Genomic DNA, 17,301 nt, shown 5'->3' with positions numbered 1-17,301 from the left:
AGCAATCCCGGGTCCGGCAACTTCAAATTTGCTTTCAAATACAGCTTTGTGTGGGTGCGTATGAAACAACTGTCTACTTTTCCATCGGTGAGAGAATACTATTATCGAGCTCCAGATATTTACACTAAGGCTTCTACCAGAACTTACCCTACACTCATGCTGAACCTGCCGGATCTGCCCAACGAGCTTCTGCATCAAATTGCTGAACATCTACATCCACCAGACTGGCATGATTTGGAGGGGCGAAATACCATGCACGGGTTACAATCCTTCTCTCTCATCTGCCGAAGGTCTCGCGACGTTGGCCAAGCGCACGTCTTCCGTGATATCGTCTTTTCCTTTCGCTGTGCAATCGAAGACGAGCGTTGGCTTGCAGAAGACGGGACTACACTGCCGGAGTGGGATCACAGGGGGGAAAACGAACCAGGCTCGCCCTATCGTACACTTGCGATATTTTGCACCTTCATGCGAGAGTATCCATCGCTTGGTCAGGCGATCAGGCGGCTCAAGCTCATCGCGTATCCTCGGGGCCCACTAATTACTAACCATGATTCTGGGCCCCGCCCATCCAACCTTGGAGACGACAGCTCAACGGAAGCCTTGCTTCTGCATCAACTCATTGCCCTCACACCCCTACTCGAGGAGCTTGAGCTGAAAGACATGCTCATTACTAGCACTACCGAATATTGGGAAACACTCAGTGGCCCCCTTCCTGCGTTGCGTCGCCTCGATATCGACTACCTGAAGCGCACTGATTCTCAGGGCCATGTCGGCGATATTCTCGGCTGTTTCAGCACGATCGGGAACGTACGTGTCAGAAACCTCCCGCGGCTGCACGAGTGGCCCGATGACATCGCCCCTCCCAACATGCGTATCGCATCGTTCACTTGTCTGGACGAGGGTTCCGAAGTGGAAGTTCTTCTGGACTACGTCTACGATTCGCCTTCCGTGGAGACTCTCAGGGAATTATACACTGGGTTCAGTCCCTCAGCATTTCCTGTGTACGATGAGTTGCTCTCACTCGTTCGACCAAATCTCGAATGCATCGGGATTACCGTTTCTCAGCCAGGAGTCTTAAGAGCAGACTATGACCCACCCCCGAATCTCTCGCCGTATACCAAGCTTCGCCGCCTGCTTCTGAAGTGCATGATGTACCACGACATGGCGCCCATTAACAACGCTGAGTGGGATAGACTCATCACTGTACTATCCTCCTGTCAGACATGCGACCATCTCGCGTCTGTAGACATCCTAGTGTGGTGTCCCCGCGGGAATATCTCCTGGCTGCAATCTCTCAACACCTCCGCTAGGCGGCGGATGGAGGACGTTCTGCTGAAGCTTGTCGAGGTGACGTCTCTTCGTGCGACGCGTTTTATGCTTTGCTGCCGTCAGCCACTTTCTGCTTCAGCCGAAGGGCTGCTTCGTCACGCATTGCCTCGCCTGGCCGAAAAGGGGATTTTAAGAGTTGCATATTCTGCCCGCCCTGATATCCCTGCTGAAATTACCTGATTGGTTTGTGATCACTTTGTCTAAGTGTGACTTATCTGACGAATTCTTTACGTTTCCACATCCTAAACACCAGATATATCGAAACATGTACAGCCTCTGTGGGTAGCTTTGCACTCGATTAGCGGTGATGATACTAGGAACTTGTGTCATCGATAAAAATCAAATTACGTGTTGTGCTCAGAGGACGTGCTCATTCACGTCGTTTGAGAGTTCTCAGCGGCGGTTCTATGGCGTTTGTATGCGAGCATCGGGGGAGATCTACGCTGATGCGTGTACTCTCAAGCCCATAGTAAACGGCTTCCGACCTACAACCATATCGTACAACTTATCGCGAATATCGCACTTACGAGGAGTTTCATTCCACATTTTATAGGTGAGGAACTACGCCGCTATGAACATGCAATTTTATAATAAGACTAGTTGCCCAACATTTAGATGTCAAACCTACCAAGCGAACTGCCACACGAAATCGCAGAGAATTTGCATCCTTCTGACTGGCACGGTTCCGAAGAGAGACGTGTCAAGCAAGATCTCTGCTCGTTCTCCCTCATCTGCCGAGTCTCAGGGGCATCGGCCAGGCGCACATCTTCCGCGACGTCGTTTTTTCATTCCGCTGCGCTGCTGAGGAAGAGCGTTGGTACAGGGAGGATGGATCCGGGATGCAGGAGTGGAACTCAAGCATCGCGATTCACCCTGGCGCACGCTTGCGATGTTCCGCACTACGGTTGGCCATCCGCACGTTCCTCCGAGAACACCGATTGCTCGGCCAGTCTGTGAAACGGCTGCGTCTCATGATCTCATCGCTCACCCTATCGGCGTCCCGGAGATGGAGAGTTGGAGAACAAATATTATATTCACGACGATAGCTCCACGGAAGCCCCTCTTCTACACGAACTCATCTCCCTCACACCCTCGCTTGCAGAGCTTGAGCTGCAGGACACCTCATCATCTCTTTTCCGGCTCGATGTGCAGTTTGAGCACCGCGACTTCTCGCAGGGCCATGTAGGCGACATTTTAGGCTGCTTCGCCGATCTTGACTACGTGCGTGTTCAAGGTTTACCGACAGCCGTAGTATGGCCGGACGACACTGCTCCCCCGAACATGGGTATCAAATCCTTTGTATGCCTCGATGAGCGACCCGAAGTCGGGACCTTACTTGACTATGTCCTCAATTCGCCATCGACCGAGACTCTCCGCGAACTGCGCGTCGGAGCTATCGCTACGAGATTCCCTCTCTACCACGAACCGCTCGGAGCCATCGGATCGAGGCTGGAACTCATAGAATGGGCTCTTCCTCTACCATCGATGGATGAAATCACTGATGTCGACGAGTCAGAGACTCCGCTGTCTCTCTCCTCTTCGTGCGATCTCTCCACTTGCAGCAACCTGCGCCACATATCCTTGAGATGTACCATGACAAGCGACATCTCTGCGCAATGGCATGGGCTGGCCAAGGTGTTTGCATCTTGCCGGATCTGTGCCCACCTGTCTTCGATAAATGTCTTCGTATGGGCAGCACACAGTAGCATGCCAGCTTGGGTGACTGCCGTGGCCCTGGGGTCTGGTACAGTGGCCGCTTGTTGGAACTCTGCGAGAGCACATCGCTAAGCGAGGTATATATTGTGATTCGCGGCGGCGATCTATTCGAAGAAGAGGAGAAGAAGCAGATCTGGGATGCTTTCCCCGGCTGCGTGAGAGAGATATTTTGCATTTTGCCTGTACCACTGCCGATGACAGAGACGTCTTTTGTTAATGTCGCCACACGTCTCCAGTCCAGTGGGTCTCTTGCGATGATCATTACAAGTATTCGGTGTTACAGACCATGTTCACTGTATTCGGACGTTTGACGGCACCGTGGTCGTGGAAACCTTTTGTTCTTCACGCTTCACGCTTCACGAGCGTCACAGGTTGTAGACATCATATAAAATATTAAAGTCGACCTTCTCAGCGTCTCGACCGGGCTAGCACATTGGAACCATGGGCTCAAATAATATATAACCATGGATGTAAGAGATTACAAGACGTGGCCAGGCAGTGTCGATATTAGGATAAAGCGACCAGCAGTTTACCGTTTCTCCGAGGCACCCGCTGAGATTACTAAGGACGAACGTGCGCACCACGCCGGGCAACTTAGTGATAGCAATCTCGTGAGTGTCTTGCAGGTAGCTCACGAAAGAGAAATATTTCCTTAATGACCCGAGGACCTGCAGCCAACCCGGCGGGCTGGTGGCTGAGTGAACGATGGTGCCTTCTGAAAGGGGAAAGCGTCGGGCGTCGAGCATCGGGCATCAGGGCAAAGCGTCAGGCCGGTGTTGAAGCGGGCCGAACGGACCGAGAGCGCACGATCGCAGACGCCAACTCCGACTCAGGGTTTCATATTCTTCGCAGAGACCTCATCTGCGCAAATGACTTCAGTTGCTCTTGAGCTTGAACCCCCACTGAGCCCCTTTTGCAGCTGTTCCCCGGCAGTATGCTACGGCGGGCCCTCTTGTCGAGGCGCACGCTTGCCGTCCTTTCAGGCTCAACAGTAGTTGCAGCAGTTGGGGGATACTGGTATCTGAATTCTGGGCCATCCTACCCGCCGTCGACCAAGGAGACGCGACGACCGCCCCCGCCATGGACACCGCCGCCAAGAGCTCAGATGCTTGAAAGGCTTAAGGCTTCGTCAAGGAAGACAGGTGAAAGCTATTCGGAAGAGTTTGATTTACTCGTCGTCGGCGGAGGTGCAACCGGTGCCGGCGTTGCCGTGGATGCTGCTAGCAGAGGCTTGAGGGTTGCCCTGGTAGACAGGGACGACTTCAGCTCAGGTGCGTACCCCCCATGTGCTATGACCGCCATTCTCGTGCACGCTCTACGCCTCCTATACCGACCCGTGGTGCGCTCGTGTATATAGGGGTGCGATCTCGCGTGCCTGAGCATGCGCATAGCTGCTGGTTGCGCATGTATCAGCGATGCCTTAGCGTGCAAATAATTGTGTCATGTCGTGTTCGATGTGTAACTCGTACTGAACAGTGACACTTCTCCTAGGCACGTCTTCCAAATCGACTAAGTTGGTCCATGGGGGCGTTCGATACTTGCAAAAGGCCGTCATGGAACTTGATTACGAACAATACAAACTCGTGAAAGAAGCTTTACACGAACGACGTATCTTCCTGCAAACCGCGCCGTATCTGTCCGCCATGTTGCCTATCATGCTTCCCATTTACAAGTATATCCTATTCGTCTCTGAAACTAAATGACTTGTTGATAACATAGCGTATAGGTACTGGCAAATTCCGTACTATTGGGCTGGTTGTAAGATGTATGATGTTCTGGCCGGAAAGGAGAACATGGAATCATCGTATTTGATGAGCAAAGGCAAGGCTCTCGAAGCTTTCCCAATGCTCAAGCAGGATGGTTTGGTTGGTGCACTGGTTTATTACGACGGTATGACAATTCGCGGCCGGTTGTTCGAGCGGGAATGGTTCTTGACTTCTGGCAGGACAGCACAATGACTCGCGAATGAATATTGCCCTCATCATGACCGCAGTTCAGCAGGGGGCGACTATCGCGAATTATGTCGAGGTCACGGAACTACACAAGGATGCTCAAGGAACGGGCAAGCTCTGCGGTGCGCGTGTCCAGGATAAGCTTACGGGTGATACCTGGACTATTCGTGCAAAGGTAAGTAAACGCCTTCTGTGTGTTTGTCACATAGTTATTGATTCTAATATTAAGGGGATTATCAACGCTACTGGGCCGTTCACAGATGCATTGCTGAAGATGGATAACCCGTCACATCAGCCTGTTGTTCAGGCGTCCTCCGGTATTCACATCACGCTTCCAAACTACTACTCATCCCGAACTATGGGTCTCCTCGACCCCGCCACATCCGATGGTCGCGTTATTTTCTTCCTCCCATGGCAGGGTAAAACCATTGCAGGAACCACCGACAGCCCTGCTGAAGTCGAGGCCGAGCCGAAGGCTGCTGAGGAGGAAATCCGCTGGGTGTTAGAGGAGGTTCGCAGATACCTGAGCCCTGACATTAAGGTTCGCCGTGGCGACGTTCTGAGCGCGTGGAGCGGTTTGCGTCCACTCGTCCGCAACCCGAATGCCGCGCGTACTGAGGGCCTCGTTCGGAACCACATGATCCATGTCTCAGATAGCGGCTTGCTCACTATCGCTGGTGGCAAGTGGACGACGTACCGTGCCATGGCTGAAGAGACAGTTGACGAAGCGGTCAAGGTGTTCAGACTCCAAGACAGGGTTAAGAGCGGATGCGTTACAGACCAGCTGCGCCTTATCGGAAGTGACGGCTGGAGCAGGAATATGTTTATTGGTCTGATTCAACGGGTACGCAATCCGGTGGAATGTACCATTTACACGCTAATCTGTTTATCTCAGTATGGCCTGGAAAGCGACATCGCTAAGCACCTATCGGACAACTATGGTGACCGCGCCTGGACTGTCCTGGAGTACGCACAACCCACAGGCAAGTCCTGGCCTCTCTACGGCATTCGCTTATGTGAAGATTTTCCTTGTGCGTTCTTACACATTTGTGCTTCGTGTGTCTGTTTTCTCAAATGCTTCCTAGTCGTTGACGCGGAGGTCCGTTACGCTGTTCGCAATGAGTATGCGCAGTCTGCGGTAGACGTCATCGCCCGCCGCACCCGTCTCTCGTTCCTGAACGCACAGGCCGCTCTGGAGGCTCTCCCTACTGTCATCGACATCATGGGCGAAGAGCTGGGCTGGGACAAGAAGCGCAAGCAAGACGAGATTGAGGGAGCGACGCGGTTCCTCGCTAGCATGGGTCTGCACCTCGGTGTCATCGAGCGGTCATACAAGGAAGAACCCGTGAAGGGCATCTTGAACACTTTACGCACAATCACCGGTCTCAAACCGATTACTGAACGCCGACCAGCCGCCGAGATGGTGTATAGTCGGGCACAATTTGATGCAGGCGAGATTGAGGAGCTACGCGAGGCGTTTGGGCAGCGCGCCATGGTCGAGCCGTCTGTGTCAGACACTGGGTCGACGTCGCTGTCGCGTGTTAGGACACGTGAGCTATTCGACCTCATCAAAGCACTTCCCAGCTTCGAGACCATCAAGCCTAAGGACTACGAATACGTCCTTGAGGAGGCGGGATTCAAGAACCAGACCGACGTCGACTTCGACGAATTTGTTGAGGTAGGTTGGATTGCTGAGGAAAGTTCGGACCGCGTACTGACCCGCCATAGATCTGTGCAGAGCTTCGCGAAGTGCTCTTTGCGCCAGTCGCTACTACAGCTAAATCCGATCGTCGCAGAATACCCGTCGAGAAAAGTGGGGGCGGTGTATGATTGCGAGTTTGCAAAGGTTTAATCTTTAACTAATCGTATGTGTATTACTATACGGATACATCACATCCGTGTCAGACAACTGCCGTCCTTGACTTGATGTCTGCGATTTAATGGGTTTTCGTCTTGGTCCTTGGCTGAGAATTCTCATTAACGTTTGTAAGCTAGCGACCGTGACGCGCGCGTTTAGTACTCCGCTAAATGCTGCACTGGAACGCGTGCGGCATACACGGGAGTGAGCCGGAAGCATGTACCTGCTTGGCCCTGACGTTGAGGTCTACCGTGACGGAGCTCTGGCTGTATGGACCCGCTCTTCCGCAACCCGAATGCTACGCGCACCTTGAAGGTCGTCGTCCTAAGTCCGGAACCGCATCATCAACGACTTCGACAACGGCTTGCTCACGATTACCAGCTGCAAGTGGATGGCGTCAGGTTTAGCACGCCATGGCTAAAGAAAGCTTGAGAAACCATCAACCAGGCGGTCATGGACCATGGTACTCTGGGACCCGGCTAGGCGGGGGGCCACCGCCCGCTCGCCCGCCTAAGAGCAGATGCGAGTCAGTTACATCTCATCGAAAGCGATACCCGGAACGCGTTTATTGGTCTGATACAACCGGTACGCGACCCGGTGGGATGTACCATTCGTACACTAACCCACACTCTTTGCAGCACTGCCTACTGAGGTGTCTGGGCAGGGTGCCAGGATTGAGCCATCAGTCTCAGAAACTACTAGCTCGACATCTTAAAGCTTTATGCGGCAGAGCTTCGCGAAGTGCTCTCTGCGCCAGTCGCCACGGCAGTTATATGTGAGCGTCGTGGGAAATATACCTGTCGAAAGAAACAGTGACGGCGTACGACTTTAAGCTCAAGGACCCGGGCCCCATGTCAAAAATGTGTCCGTTATCGTGAGTACCTCTCCTTCGATTTGTTATGGCGATATAATGGCGTCTCGTCTCAACGTCTGACTAAGAGTCTAGGAATATTCTCATCGCAAGTGCTAATGCCAAGGGATTTAGCCGCGGCAATGTCGGGTATGGCAAGATCCCCCGCTACGACTCAATTGCTGTCCAAGTCAGCGCTGACGATACGACATACGCAAGCAGAGTTTCGTGACCGGTGGCATATAAATGTAAGTCATCGCGCACCCTTGTATTTTCGAACGTGCTTTCACTACCAATATTCCGCAAACCACCATGGCCGAGCCCATTGTCTTCTACGATATCCCCAGCAATGACAGGATTAACTGCACTGCATGGTCCCCGAACACGTGGAAGATTCGGTTCATACGGCCCGCTACCATCTATGGCAAGCTGAAGCTGCTGACTTCGTTTCGTATAGATATGCCTTGAACTTGAAGGGCCTGGAGTATAAGACCGAGTGGGTTGAATACCCTGACATCGAGGGTGTGCTCAAGAAGCTCGGCGCGCCACCGACAGGCAAGAAATCAGATGGACGAGACCACTACACGTTACCGGTAATCTACGATCCGACCACGAAGAGGGTTGTCGAAGACAGCGCGAAGATTGCCAAGTACCTCGACGAGACGTACCCGGACGGGCTGAAGCTATTCCCCGCAGGTACTGACGCGTTCCAGGCGGCGTTCCACGACTTCATCTGGGAGCATGTCGGACACCCACTCCTCATGCTTGCTGCTGTCGACACGACGAGCAGCCTGCTTCCACGCAGCCAGATATATTTTCGCTCATCGCGTGAGGAGGTTTATGGGAAGAGGCTGGAGGAGCTTGGCACGGAAGAAGAGTGGCAGAAATTTGAGGCTGGCCTAGAGAAGCTTAGAGGGTACCTCGAAGGGAATAGAGAGGGGAACGGCTTGCTGCTCATGGGCGCACGCAGTGGAATCACATACTCGGATATCCAGTTTGCTGGGATGCTCGTCTGGGCTAAGGTCGTTTGGGGCGAGGAGTCGCAGAATTGGAAGAGGTTGGTGGGGCTTCATGGCGGGAAGTGGGATATGTTCTATGCGCAGTTTTCCAAGTTCGAGCAGGTTGACATCTGAATCGGTCCTCAAGCTCAAGCTTTATAATCCGCGCATACAGCAGGGTTCGTAGATTGCAATTATACGATATGCCAGGTTTGTGCAGCTGTTCTGCACGCAGGACTACATCCCTCAGTTCCAGGTAAAAGTTCGAGATGGTACGGTGTACAGCAGCGCTGGTAAGATTCGGGGTTCCGGGGGAGGGGGGCTTGCTTCGTGCACGATTAAGTCCGCCAATGCGCTCAGGAAGAAGATGAGTCGGAGGGAACACCTCCGCTATCCCGCGACCTCAGAGCCTCAAAACGACTCTTCAGAGATAGAGTGCATCTGAGACTGTGACCCTGCGTGCGTGGGTTTCATGCAGGATTGCGCGCCCGGTAAGCATATCGATTCTATCATTTGTAAAAGTTCGTGGTTGCACAAAACCCGCCTTTGTCCCATTTCCCCAATATGGGCATCACCCTTCTCGCTTTGGTGTCGCCATTTGAACTCCGCTCACCGGTCTCTTACAGTATATACTGACCGCCCTTCTGTCATAGCTTCATTTTGTTTCCCCGGCTTGCGCTGTATGGAACGACGATTGTGCTAGTTCTTTCCCGGCATGAACTCAGACGGCGCCGAGCCACATCATCTACTACGGTGTGACGCTGCCAGGTGGGACTTTTCCAGCCTAGACACTATTGCGCACACGCCTCAACGTACCTGGGCCACAGGACTCGGAAGGACACTTCTGCCAGTACGCAAACAGGCACCAACAAACACCGCAGTTATGGCCCGCTGGTGGACGGAAGGAACATCGACATGCAGTTACGTATTGGTGTGGGCAATCATATACATATCCAAAGTGCGCAGCCGCATACATTTTCATCTGGAACAATATTTGCATTGAATAGCATCTCTACGTTAAGAGTTCGGTGATACGCACAATTCAGACTTCACCGGCATTCAGGTACGTGTCCTCGAGCGGTACCACAAACATCGATCATAACTCAATCGTCCGCGTCATACATTATATAACGGAAATGATGCGGGAACGAGTCAGACCAGTACGCGAGCCTAAAAGGTGAATGTTACTGAGTTTCGTCTTGCGCGGTCACCACATTATGTCCTCTGAGCCCATTGTCCTTTACGACATCCCCGGCAGCGAGTATGCGTGCATGTCATGGTCACCGAACGTTTGGAGATCGAGGTGCGTGCGTCGATATTTTCCTGTGTCCCAACGACCTGACGACGATGGCTCCGTAGATACGTTCTCAACTACAAGGGTTTGAAATACAGGACGGAATGGACTGAATACCCCGATATCGAGGATCTCTGCAAGAAAATCGGCGCCCCTCCTACAGATAAGAAACGCGATGGGAGAGACCACTACACCCTTCCGGTCATCTACGATCCGAATACGAAGTCCGTCGTCGCGGACTCAGACGAGATTGTGAAGTACCTCGAGAAGACGTACCCAAACACACCCAAGCTCTTTCCCGAAGGAACATCAGCCTTGCAGCATGCATTCCACCAGCTTGTCCGTCCTACCGTTATGAACCCGATCCTACACATCGTCGTCGCTCGCGTGTGGAAGCTACTCCGTCCGAAGAGCCAGGAGTACTTCCGGGAGACGAGGGAGGTGTCTTTCGGGAAGAGGCTCGAGGAGATCGGAAGCGAGGACGACTGGAAAACGCTAGAAAGCGGGCTCGAAAGGGTTAAGAACTGTCTCGATACCAACGGCGAGGGCAAGAATCTACTCCTCATGGGTGATAGGATCACATGGGCTGATTTTCTGTTGGCGTCGGTGCTGATCTGGTTGCGAGTAGCGGCTGGAGAGGGCTCGGAGGATTGGAGGAGGCTCGTCAGCCTGCACGGTGGGAGATGGGCCGAGTTTATGGAGCAATTCGCGAAGTACGAGTTTATAGATATTAATTGAGTTGGGTTCATTCTGGGATTCTGGCCCAGGGCAGTCCAGCGATGTAGTTCTCGCGGTTGCGGGGTAAATTTTCAGAGGGTCAAATGATTATGTAAATAGTTTGAGTGTTTCGAGAGTCTTGTATCTCACTATAAGTCCATGGGTCGATAACTCACGAGGAGACACCAGTAATCGGGCCGCTTTCCTGCACTGCGAGCAGGAAAATATGCACTTTACATTCAGGGGGGAAAAAGAGTGGGAGAGTATTCGTACTCAGTTTTATACCCAGTTCGAAAATACATAAGCTGCATGCACACAGGTTTCCATGGACTAGGCTTACAAAATGCCTGATTTTGGCTTGAGTGAAAAGGTAATACAGACCTGCGAGTGTGCTAGACTACTAGTCCCTGAGCGCTTATAGTAGTCGTCTCGCGCGCTGCGGCGGGGCAGGTGTGTTTGAGCCACCATGCCTGTTGATCCTACCGTCTTGCACTCGAGTACACGAAGCCAGGAAAACCCTATATCTCACGTCGAATGCAAGCACGAATTTATATCAATTGCCAAGCTGCCCACTGAGCTCCTTGAGGAGGTCTTCCTGGCGTTCGCCCGTGATGGTCGTCATAGTCCAGTCGTCCTGGCCCAGGTTTGTCGCCTTTGGAGGGAAATCGCTTATGACTTAGGGTGTCTTTGGCGACACATTGATCTACAACTGCCCGAGCAAGCGAAACACCATTTGATACACTCGCAGTGGCAGACACTCGAGGTCGTATGGCTCAATCGGAGCTATGGTCCTGGGGCACGCCAGTACGACTATCGCGAGTGGCTATGGACCCATTCTCATCGCTTTGCGACACTGAGCCTTGTACACACGTCCAAAATACTTTCGATGATCTTCTGCGACATGTCGCCCTACCTTCCGGAACTCGTGGATCTGACAGTCATAGGCCAAGACATCGCTATGCACCTGCGCGTCCCCATCGGGATCCAGGCCAGTATGCCGCAGCTGCAGAATCTCAATCTCTCGTAAGTCCGCTTAACGTTTTACAGAAGGAACGTCTTAATGTCCTTTGACAGGAGTTTAAAGGTAGCTGCCGACGACCTCATTCAACTATTGGGCAGATGCTCGGCTTTGAAGAAAATAGAGCTTATCGGCATCACTCTGGGTTTTACCAGCGTAGAATTTGACCATCTCCTTGGCGAGCCGTCAGTCACCCTCCCTAAACTCAATGAAATGAGTCTCGTTTCGCTGCATTCAAATTCCCAGTGCTTCATCGTCAGCCGGCTCAATCTTCCGCCCCGGTCCTCTCTCCGGGTCACAGGAACTATGAGTGACCTTCATCTGGATGCCGTCTTGCATCGCGACATCTTTTCGCTCTTGCAGCCATGCTTCACAATGATAACACTTGGTGATTATTCGGTGGTGCTCTCCGAGGCGCGAAACGACAAAGGATGTGCGGTGACGCTGGAACTTCTTGTATCCCTCGACCACGGCTGGGATGGCACTGTGATTCTTCCTCTACACGTTGGGGATTTGTCTTCAGTGCGAATCTTAGAATTCGCTGGACCTGTGCAGCAAGCTCGGTTCGACTGGCGAGCGTTAGTTGACCGTGCTCGTGCGCTTGAGGCCGTCTGGCTTCAAGACGAGAATGGGGCACGTGCTGAGATGGGTGTCGAGGAATATCGAACTAGGTACGCAGATCTTGCATGTTCCGGTGAGCGCATACTCGATTAAATCCGTATACCAGATATTTGGGCGCAGCTGGGCAAAGCAGGGGGTTCCCTGCAGAAGAAGCGTAGTGCTGCAGCAGCGGGAATTGAACCAAGCAATATGCCACCCAGTACGTACTTGTCACTTATTTTAAATAACGGCTCAACCTATCATACACGGTAGTAACTCGAGCACGGCTACATGCGATAGACTCCGTCGACCTGTCAGACTTCAAAGCTCCATGCTGAATGACCACGATACGCACACACTACCTGGCGTTTCCGAAGTTGCAAAGCGTTATCTCTTTATAAGCAGCTAAATGATGGTAAAGTCTTCTGTGTTTAATTTCTCCCAGAAGGCTCGCGGTCACTGCCACGAAGAGATTACATTTAGCAAGTCGAAACAAGGTTTAGGTCCCAATCAGATGGGCCACAGCATATTGCGATGATCATCATGGGCTTTATACTCTCGCAACTTCTCACGAGCCACCATTTTCCCGCTGTCAGCTTGCGGGACCATACCACTGCCACGATGTCCGACGGAGCTATCACCAACTGATGATTCCTGACACCATTATGTACGAGACCCACCCGTGTGCTCATCAGCGATGACTCTCTGCCCACCTCTCGCTCCACTACGCTCAGAGCTCACCAGCTTCGTCAGGACATTAGTGTCTTGATCACACCCCGAATCGACTGTGATGCCTTCCATGCGACACCCATATGCCAACACACGGTATCTCAGCCAGTCGCTCTCGACGGATGCCCTAGACAGTTGGCTGCAGCTCACGCCAGATACGGAGGCCGCGCCGGAACAGCTGCGGGCGATGCCTCAGCTGCATCGTACAGGCTCGAGCTATATGTCTGCACCGTCGGACAGGTCCTCGGATGGGTTGCCCCGCGTTGACGTCTGCATGTCGTCATTCGCCTCTGAGAGTTCTGGACATTTCGTGAAGCATTCGAGCAGTGCGACGCTATTATTGAGCGGTCAGGAGGATGGCAGGTCTGAGGCAGAGTATACGAATGGCGCAACCATCGAGGGTATCCTTGCGGTCCCCAGACCGTCAGGCCTGCTCTCTCTGCAGGTTAGGGTGAGTCAGTTCCTATCTACAGATCTTGAAGCGCTTCATATCACGGCACTTCAGGTCGAAGGCAGTATGAAGTTGCAAGAGACGGCGGGGAGCGGTTCGTCTGCGTTGCAGATTATTAACGATCTAGCATTCGAGTGGGATGCGGAACACAACGCTACATTCCCGAGCAAGGTCACCTTCCGGTACACTCTACCCACCCATTACTCGCACGACTTGACGGGGGAACGCTTTCGTCTACCACCGAGCTATCGTGCGCATCTCAGCGGGGTACCAGGGCTCAGAGTGGATATCTCATACGCCGTGGCGGTGTACATCACGCGAAATCGGAGTAAGGCAAATTGGTGGCGGAAGAGTACCAGGTATGCTCTCCGTCGACATCCTCGCGTGTCTCGCGCTCATTGTCCCGCATAGCCTCCGCGTGCCGTTCACATACAGAGAACTGTCTCGTCCGACGCTCGCCGGCCCCTTCGTCGCCAATCTGACGAAGACCCCGACGATACCCCGCACGGTCTTCCGATATACAGCTGAATCACGTCGGAACAGCTGGGATGATATTAAAGTCGAGGTATGTCTATACTAGGTTCTGTACAACCCTCGCACACGCCTCATGATCCAGCAGCTGTATCTGCCGCACTCACAGATATGTTCGATGTGTGACTTGATTCCCTTCTCCGTCACATTCTTCGCACCCGAAGAGGTCTTGTGCAGGTACACCACCTTCCGTCCGTCCCCCGAATCATTCCATCCGTTGGCTTCGCCTGTTGCTGATTCGGCCAACTATGTACCGGGTCAGTTGTTCAGCTGCTTTATGCCCTGCCCATCACCCGTCCGCCTGCAACTCCTTCGGCGGACAACGGTCGACGTGCTCGCGGCTGGTGTGTACGCAGCACCTAAGGAACGCACGGACATAACGACTACCAAGGTCCTCGCGAGCGGCATCGTGTACAGCGCAAGCAGAGGCATGAACTCCGCCGTGTGGTCCGGACACGTCATAGTCCCCAACAAAGTCGGCTGCGGCGGGTTTGTGGCGAAGGGGATCAGGGTGACGGTGCGCAGTCGTCTCACGAGTCTGGGAAGTCTCACTGACGTTCGTGTGCGACAGGACTGTTTGGTGCTGACTCTCGCACACCCGAGCTCCCTGCGCAACGAGTATGCAGAGTTCTACCAGAGCGTACCCATTCGCTTGACTACGCAGACATACGACCGCAGTGACGGAGTTCTCACTATTTCGGATTGGTCGACTCTGTAGGAACGGCAAATGAAATCTTGCACCTGAACGTTGCGGATGACGACTCTGTATGGACATCGTAAACCATCAGCCTATGGACCTTTAAAAGCTTCAAAACTGTACCTGTATCCGCAGCATCGATCAACTCGCCACGGCGCTGAGATTCCTCTTGAACTTATGAGCTACCTACGGCTGTTACAAAGTGTTTGTAAATGTAATACGCGAAGATCGCGACTGTTCCTTTGGGACAAACTCGGCTTGCGGGGATGTCTGAGGTCCAATATGACGAGTTCGCACAGCGCGCAGCAGCTGGCTACCAGTGGCAGGGGTCCCGCAGCGCGACGCGAAAAAATCCAGTTGGGCAAAACTGCGACTCTGAGATAGCGTGCGACGGTTTTCACACCGTCTGTACGCGGAGGGAGGTGGTGTGAACGGTACGTTTCTGTGGCTGAGAAACGACAGGCGGAGCGCTGCCATAAGTCAACCAGTCACGGCCGAGCTGATGATGAGGTGTTCCAGGGACCATATGGCTCCTATGCTGAGGCGGGGCATGGCACGGCATGCACCATGAAAACCACTCCGCGTATTATCCTCTTCCGGCCTTCCTGTTCTTCTTTCCCTCTGCCATGTCGACCACTAGTCTTCCCAGTTACACCGCACCCCTCCTCGGTCGCACCCCAACATACACCGCCGAGCCCCAAGCTTCCGAGCAGCGTCTCGCCCTCAGCGTGCTCCAACCCCGGCCCTCGGGCGAGTTCACAAAGCAATCCAAGGGCGGAGGTGTCAGTTTGAGGCTGTTCGCACAGGAAAATGGCACTGCGTTGCCGACGTACGGGCACAGTGCCTCTATTGACGGCGCCATTGATATTGCGAAGCCAGAAGGCGTGAATGCAGTCGAGGTCAAAGTGCGTGGCCGCACATTCTCTAAGGTGTCTAGCGTACTGAGCAATGCTGTAGATCAAGGGTACCCTCAGATTGAAAGAGATTGCTGAGGGTGGCACCGCCACGCACGAGCTCGCGCTCACCAAGCTCTCATTGTGGAACAAGGACAGGGATGGCGGACAGTGTCCTACATCTCTCCCGTTCAGCCTCGGCCTCCCTCCTACCTTTAACGACGGAAAAGATGACTATGTACGTGCTCTTCGTGCAGCAGCTCTCTCCGAACTCTCATCTGGCAGTCAGCCGCTACCACCAACATTCGAGGCGCACCTCACGGGTATGCCCGGGTTTAGGGCAATAGTTGGTTATTCGGTATCTGCAATGGTGGACAGAGGCCTCGTGAAGAAGGCCGCTTCGACCTTCTTCCCAAAGCCACAAATTGAGTGAGTTTGGCTTCATTTCGGGCTGCACCATGCGCTCACATCACACAGTTCATCGGTATCAACGGATTTCATCTACTTCCCCCGATCGCGACCAGCTGTTCCATTACCGCCACCCATGATGCTGGTACACAGCAACCCAGGAGTCTTAGAGAGTTCGGAATGGCGCTGTTTCGAAAGCCGAATCCCTGCGAGGACCGTGGGCGTGACTGACATCATCACAAAGGTATGCGTCCTACCTACGCAGAGCTTCTGGACGCTTACCTACCGGGACTTCCCCTGCAGCTATACATTCCGGCCTCGCGGGTGTATTGTATGTCCGAGCCGATACCGTTCCACCTGTCGCTCGTGTCCTCGGCGTATTCTCTCGCAGCGTTTATGCCATATGGTCCCACGGCATCACTGTTAGCCCCTCACAAGCAGCACACGCAGATACGGCTCCTGCGTCAGTCTATTGTGGACGTGAGGTGGGCCACATGGCACCTGGCTTCTGAGCGCATGGGCAACTGACACCCCATAGAAACACGGTTGTGTTCGGCACCAAGACCGACATCTGGCGAGTTACTTGCATTGGAACAGGCACCTTCGCCCGAGGGGTACGTCAGCTCGAACGTGTGACACCGATAGTTTTGGAGCTGACGCGAGCGCAGTCTGATGGGCCCGACTTTATATCTTTCGCCGGTGAGATTCGGATAGCGGAAGACCTCAAAATTCCTGGGTTCAAAGCAGGAGGTCTCCTAGTAAAAGTACGTGCCCAGCGCAGTCTCGTGATCACTGTCTTGACGTGACTCGTCTCAGGACTGTATCGTACTGACCATGGTACCGCCCGACGTCACAAAGTCGCCCTTCGATGAGTTGCGCTGCGTCGTCCCTATGAGACTTGTAACAGACCCGTGGACGAACGACGGAAGTGGGACATTTGAACCATCGGAGTACTCTTCCCCATCAAGTGAGGAAGACGCGACCTCGCAACGATTTGTTGACTTCCATGGCCAATGACCTCCGTACCACGCGCATCCAGCAAGGTAGCACATGGAATGGAAATTCTAACAAACTAATTTATCGTGATGTGTAAAACGTATTGACTGTACCATCTGTTCTGTAACATCGATACCCTCGTGCTTGGAAGTAGCCACGAGATATATACGTGACTTCAGCCTGGGCATCTTCCTGGCAGAGATCATTGCTTGCGCTGCACACATATTTCAAGCTTGCCTGTTGTGCAAACCACCTTTTTCGTCA

General features: G+C 53.2%; 7 protein-coding genes across 7 annotated transcripts; all 7 read left to right on the top strand.

Moving 5' to 3' along the window:
* Positions 1-132: 132 nt before the first annotated feature.
* Positions 133-1,561, top strand: PHACADRAFT_262004 (uncharacterized protein). Its single transcript, XM_007399449.1, has one exon. It carries the CDS (start codon positions 157-159, stop codon positions 1,507-1,509), a length of 1,353 nt encoding a protein of 450 aa, XP_007399511.1. The 5' UTR covers positions 133-156; the 3' UTR covers positions 1,510-1,561.
* Positions 1,562-3,975: 2,414 nt separating this feature from the next.
* On the top strand, positions 3,976-6,930 carry PHACADRAFT_262001 (uncharacterized protein). Its single transcript, XM_007399448.1, has 8 exons — positions 3,976-4,316; positions 4,537-4,717; positions 4,772-4,935; positions 4,991-5,172; positions 5,227-5,841; positions 5,893-6,028; positions 6,083-6,675; positions 6,726-6,930. The coding sequence occupies exons 1-8, from the start codon at positions 3,980-3,982 to the stop codon at positions 6,825-6,827; spliced, it is 2,310 nt and encodes a 769-aa protein (XP_007399510.1). The 5' UTR covers positions 3,976-3,979; the 3' UTR covers positions 6,828-6,930.
* An 822-nt stretch (positions 6,931-7,752) lies between these two features.
* PHACADRAFT_261998 (uncharacterized protein) lies at positions 7,753-8,969 on the top strand. Its single transcript, XM_007399447.1, has one exon. The coding sequence runs from the start codon at positions 8,077-8,079 to the stop codon at positions 8,836-8,838; it is 762 nt and encodes a 253-aa protein (XP_007399509.1). The 5' UTR covers positions 7,753-8,076; the 3' UTR covers positions 8,839-8,969.
* A 951-nt stretch (positions 8,970-9,920) lies between these two features.
* On the top strand, positions 9,921-10,896 carry PHACADRAFT_127502 (uncharacterized protein; the record flags this gene model as incomplete). The annotated part of the gene is made up of 2 exons (XM_007399446.1): positions 9,921-10,006; positions 10,063-10,896. The coding sequence occupies 2 exons, from the start codon at positions 9,921-9,923 to the stop codon at positions 10,733-10,735; spliced, it is 759 nt and encodes a 252-aa protein (XP_007399508.1). The 3' UTR covers positions 10,736-10,896.
* A 284-nt stretch (positions 10,897-11,180) lies between these two features.
* PHACADRAFT_187122 (uncharacterized protein) lies at positions 11,181-12,446 on the top strand (the record flags this gene model as incomplete). The annotated part of the gene is made up of 2 exons (XM_007399445.1): positions 11,181-11,737; positions 11,789-12,446. 2 exons carry the CDS (start codon positions 11,181-11,183, stop codon positions 12,444-12,446), a joined length of 1,215 nt encoding a protein of 404 aa, XP_007399507.1.
* Positions 12,447-13,040: 594 nt separating this feature from the next.
* PHACADRAFT_261996 (uncharacterized protein) lies at positions 13,041-14,973 on the top strand. Its single transcript, XM_007399444.1, has 5 exons — positions 13,041-13,512; positions 13,567-13,871; positions 13,924-14,077; positions 14,132-14,560; positions 14,615-14,973. Exons 1-5 carry the CDS (start codon positions 13,123-13,125, stop codon positions 14,759-14,761), a joined length of 1,425 nt encoding a protein of 474 aa, XP_007399506.1. The 5' UTR covers positions 13,041-13,122; the 3' UTR covers positions 14,762-14,973.
* Positions 14,974-15,334: 361 nt separating this feature from the next.
* On the top strand, positions 15,335-17,249 carry PHACADRAFT_261993 (uncharacterized protein). The gene is made up of 8 exons (XM_007399443.1): positions 15,335-15,645; positions 15,698-15,871; positions 15,923-16,062; positions 16,111-16,285; positions 16,345-16,526; positions 16,580-16,655; positions 16,710-16,805; positions 16,858-17,249. The coding sequence occupies exons 1-8, from the start codon at positions 15,367-15,369 to the stop codon at positions 17,056-17,058; spliced, it is 1,323 nt and encodes a 440-aa protein (XP_007399505.1). The 5' UTR covers positions 15,335-15,366; the 3' UTR covers positions 17,059-17,249.
* The last annotated feature ends 52 nt before the right edge of the window (positions 17,250-17,301 follow it).

This window comes from Phanerochaete carnosa, assembly GCF_000300595.1.
Source record: "Phanerochaete carnosa HHB-10118-sp unplaced genomic scaffold PHACAscaffold_9, whole genome shotgun sequence".
In the NCBI taxonomy this organism is placed as follows: domain Eukaryota; kingdom Fungi; phylum Basidiomycota; class Agaricomycetes; order Polyporales; family Phanerochaetaceae; genus Phanerochaete; species Phanerochaete carnosa.
This window is presented reverse-complemented; position numbering and strand designations above follow the sequence as displayed.

Excerpts from the sequence above, each read along its gene's own strand:
- PHACADRAFT_261993 (XM_007399443.1), top strand. The coding sequence starts at position 15,367 with ATGTCGACCACTAGTCTTCCCAGTTACACCGCACCCCTCCTCGGTCGC. Across the intron at positions 16,286-16,344 it reads TGACTGACATCATCACAAAG|CTATACATTCCGGCCTCGCG; the intron begins GTATGCGTCCTA and ends CTTCCCCTGCAG. Across the intron at positions 16,656-16,709 it reads CAGGCACCTTCGCCCGAGGG|TCTGATGGGCCCGACTTTAT; the intron begins GTACGTCAGCTC and ends ACGCGAGCGCAG.
- PHACADRAFT_262001 (XM_007399448.1), top strand. The coding sequence starts at position 3,980 with ATGCTACGGCGGGCCCTCTTGTCGAGGCGCACGCTTGCCGTCCTTTCA. Across the intron at positions 4,317-4,536 it reads CAGGGACGACTTCAGCTCAG|GCACGTCTTCCAAATCGACT; the intron begins GTGCGTACCCCC and ends CACTTCTCCTAG. Across the intron at positions 4,718-4,771 it reads ATCATGCTTCCCATTTACAA|GTACTGGCAAATTCCGTACT; the intron begins GTATATCCTATT and ends CATAGCGTATAG.
- PHACADRAFT_261998 (XM_007399447.1), top strand. The coding sequence starts at position 8,077 with ATGGTCCCCGAACACGTGGAAGATTCGGTTCATACGGCCCGCTACCAT.
- PHACADRAFT_262004 (XM_007399449.1), top strand. The coding sequence starts at position 157 with ATGCTGAACCTGCCGGATCTGCCCAACGAGCTTCTGCATCAAATTGCT.
- PHACADRAFT_261996 (XM_007399444.1), top strand. The coding sequence starts at position 13,123 with ATGCCTTCCATGCGACACCCATATGCCAACACACGGTATCTCAGCCAG. Across the intron at positions 13,872-13,923 it reads TGGTGGCGGAAGAGTACCAG|CCTCCGCGTGCCGTTCACAT; the intron begins GTATGCTCTCCG and ends TGTCCCGCATAG. Across the intron at positions 14,078-14,131 it reads GGGATGATATTAAAGTCGAG|CTGTATCTGCCGCACTCACA; the intron begins GTATGTCTATAC and ends ATGATCCAGCAG.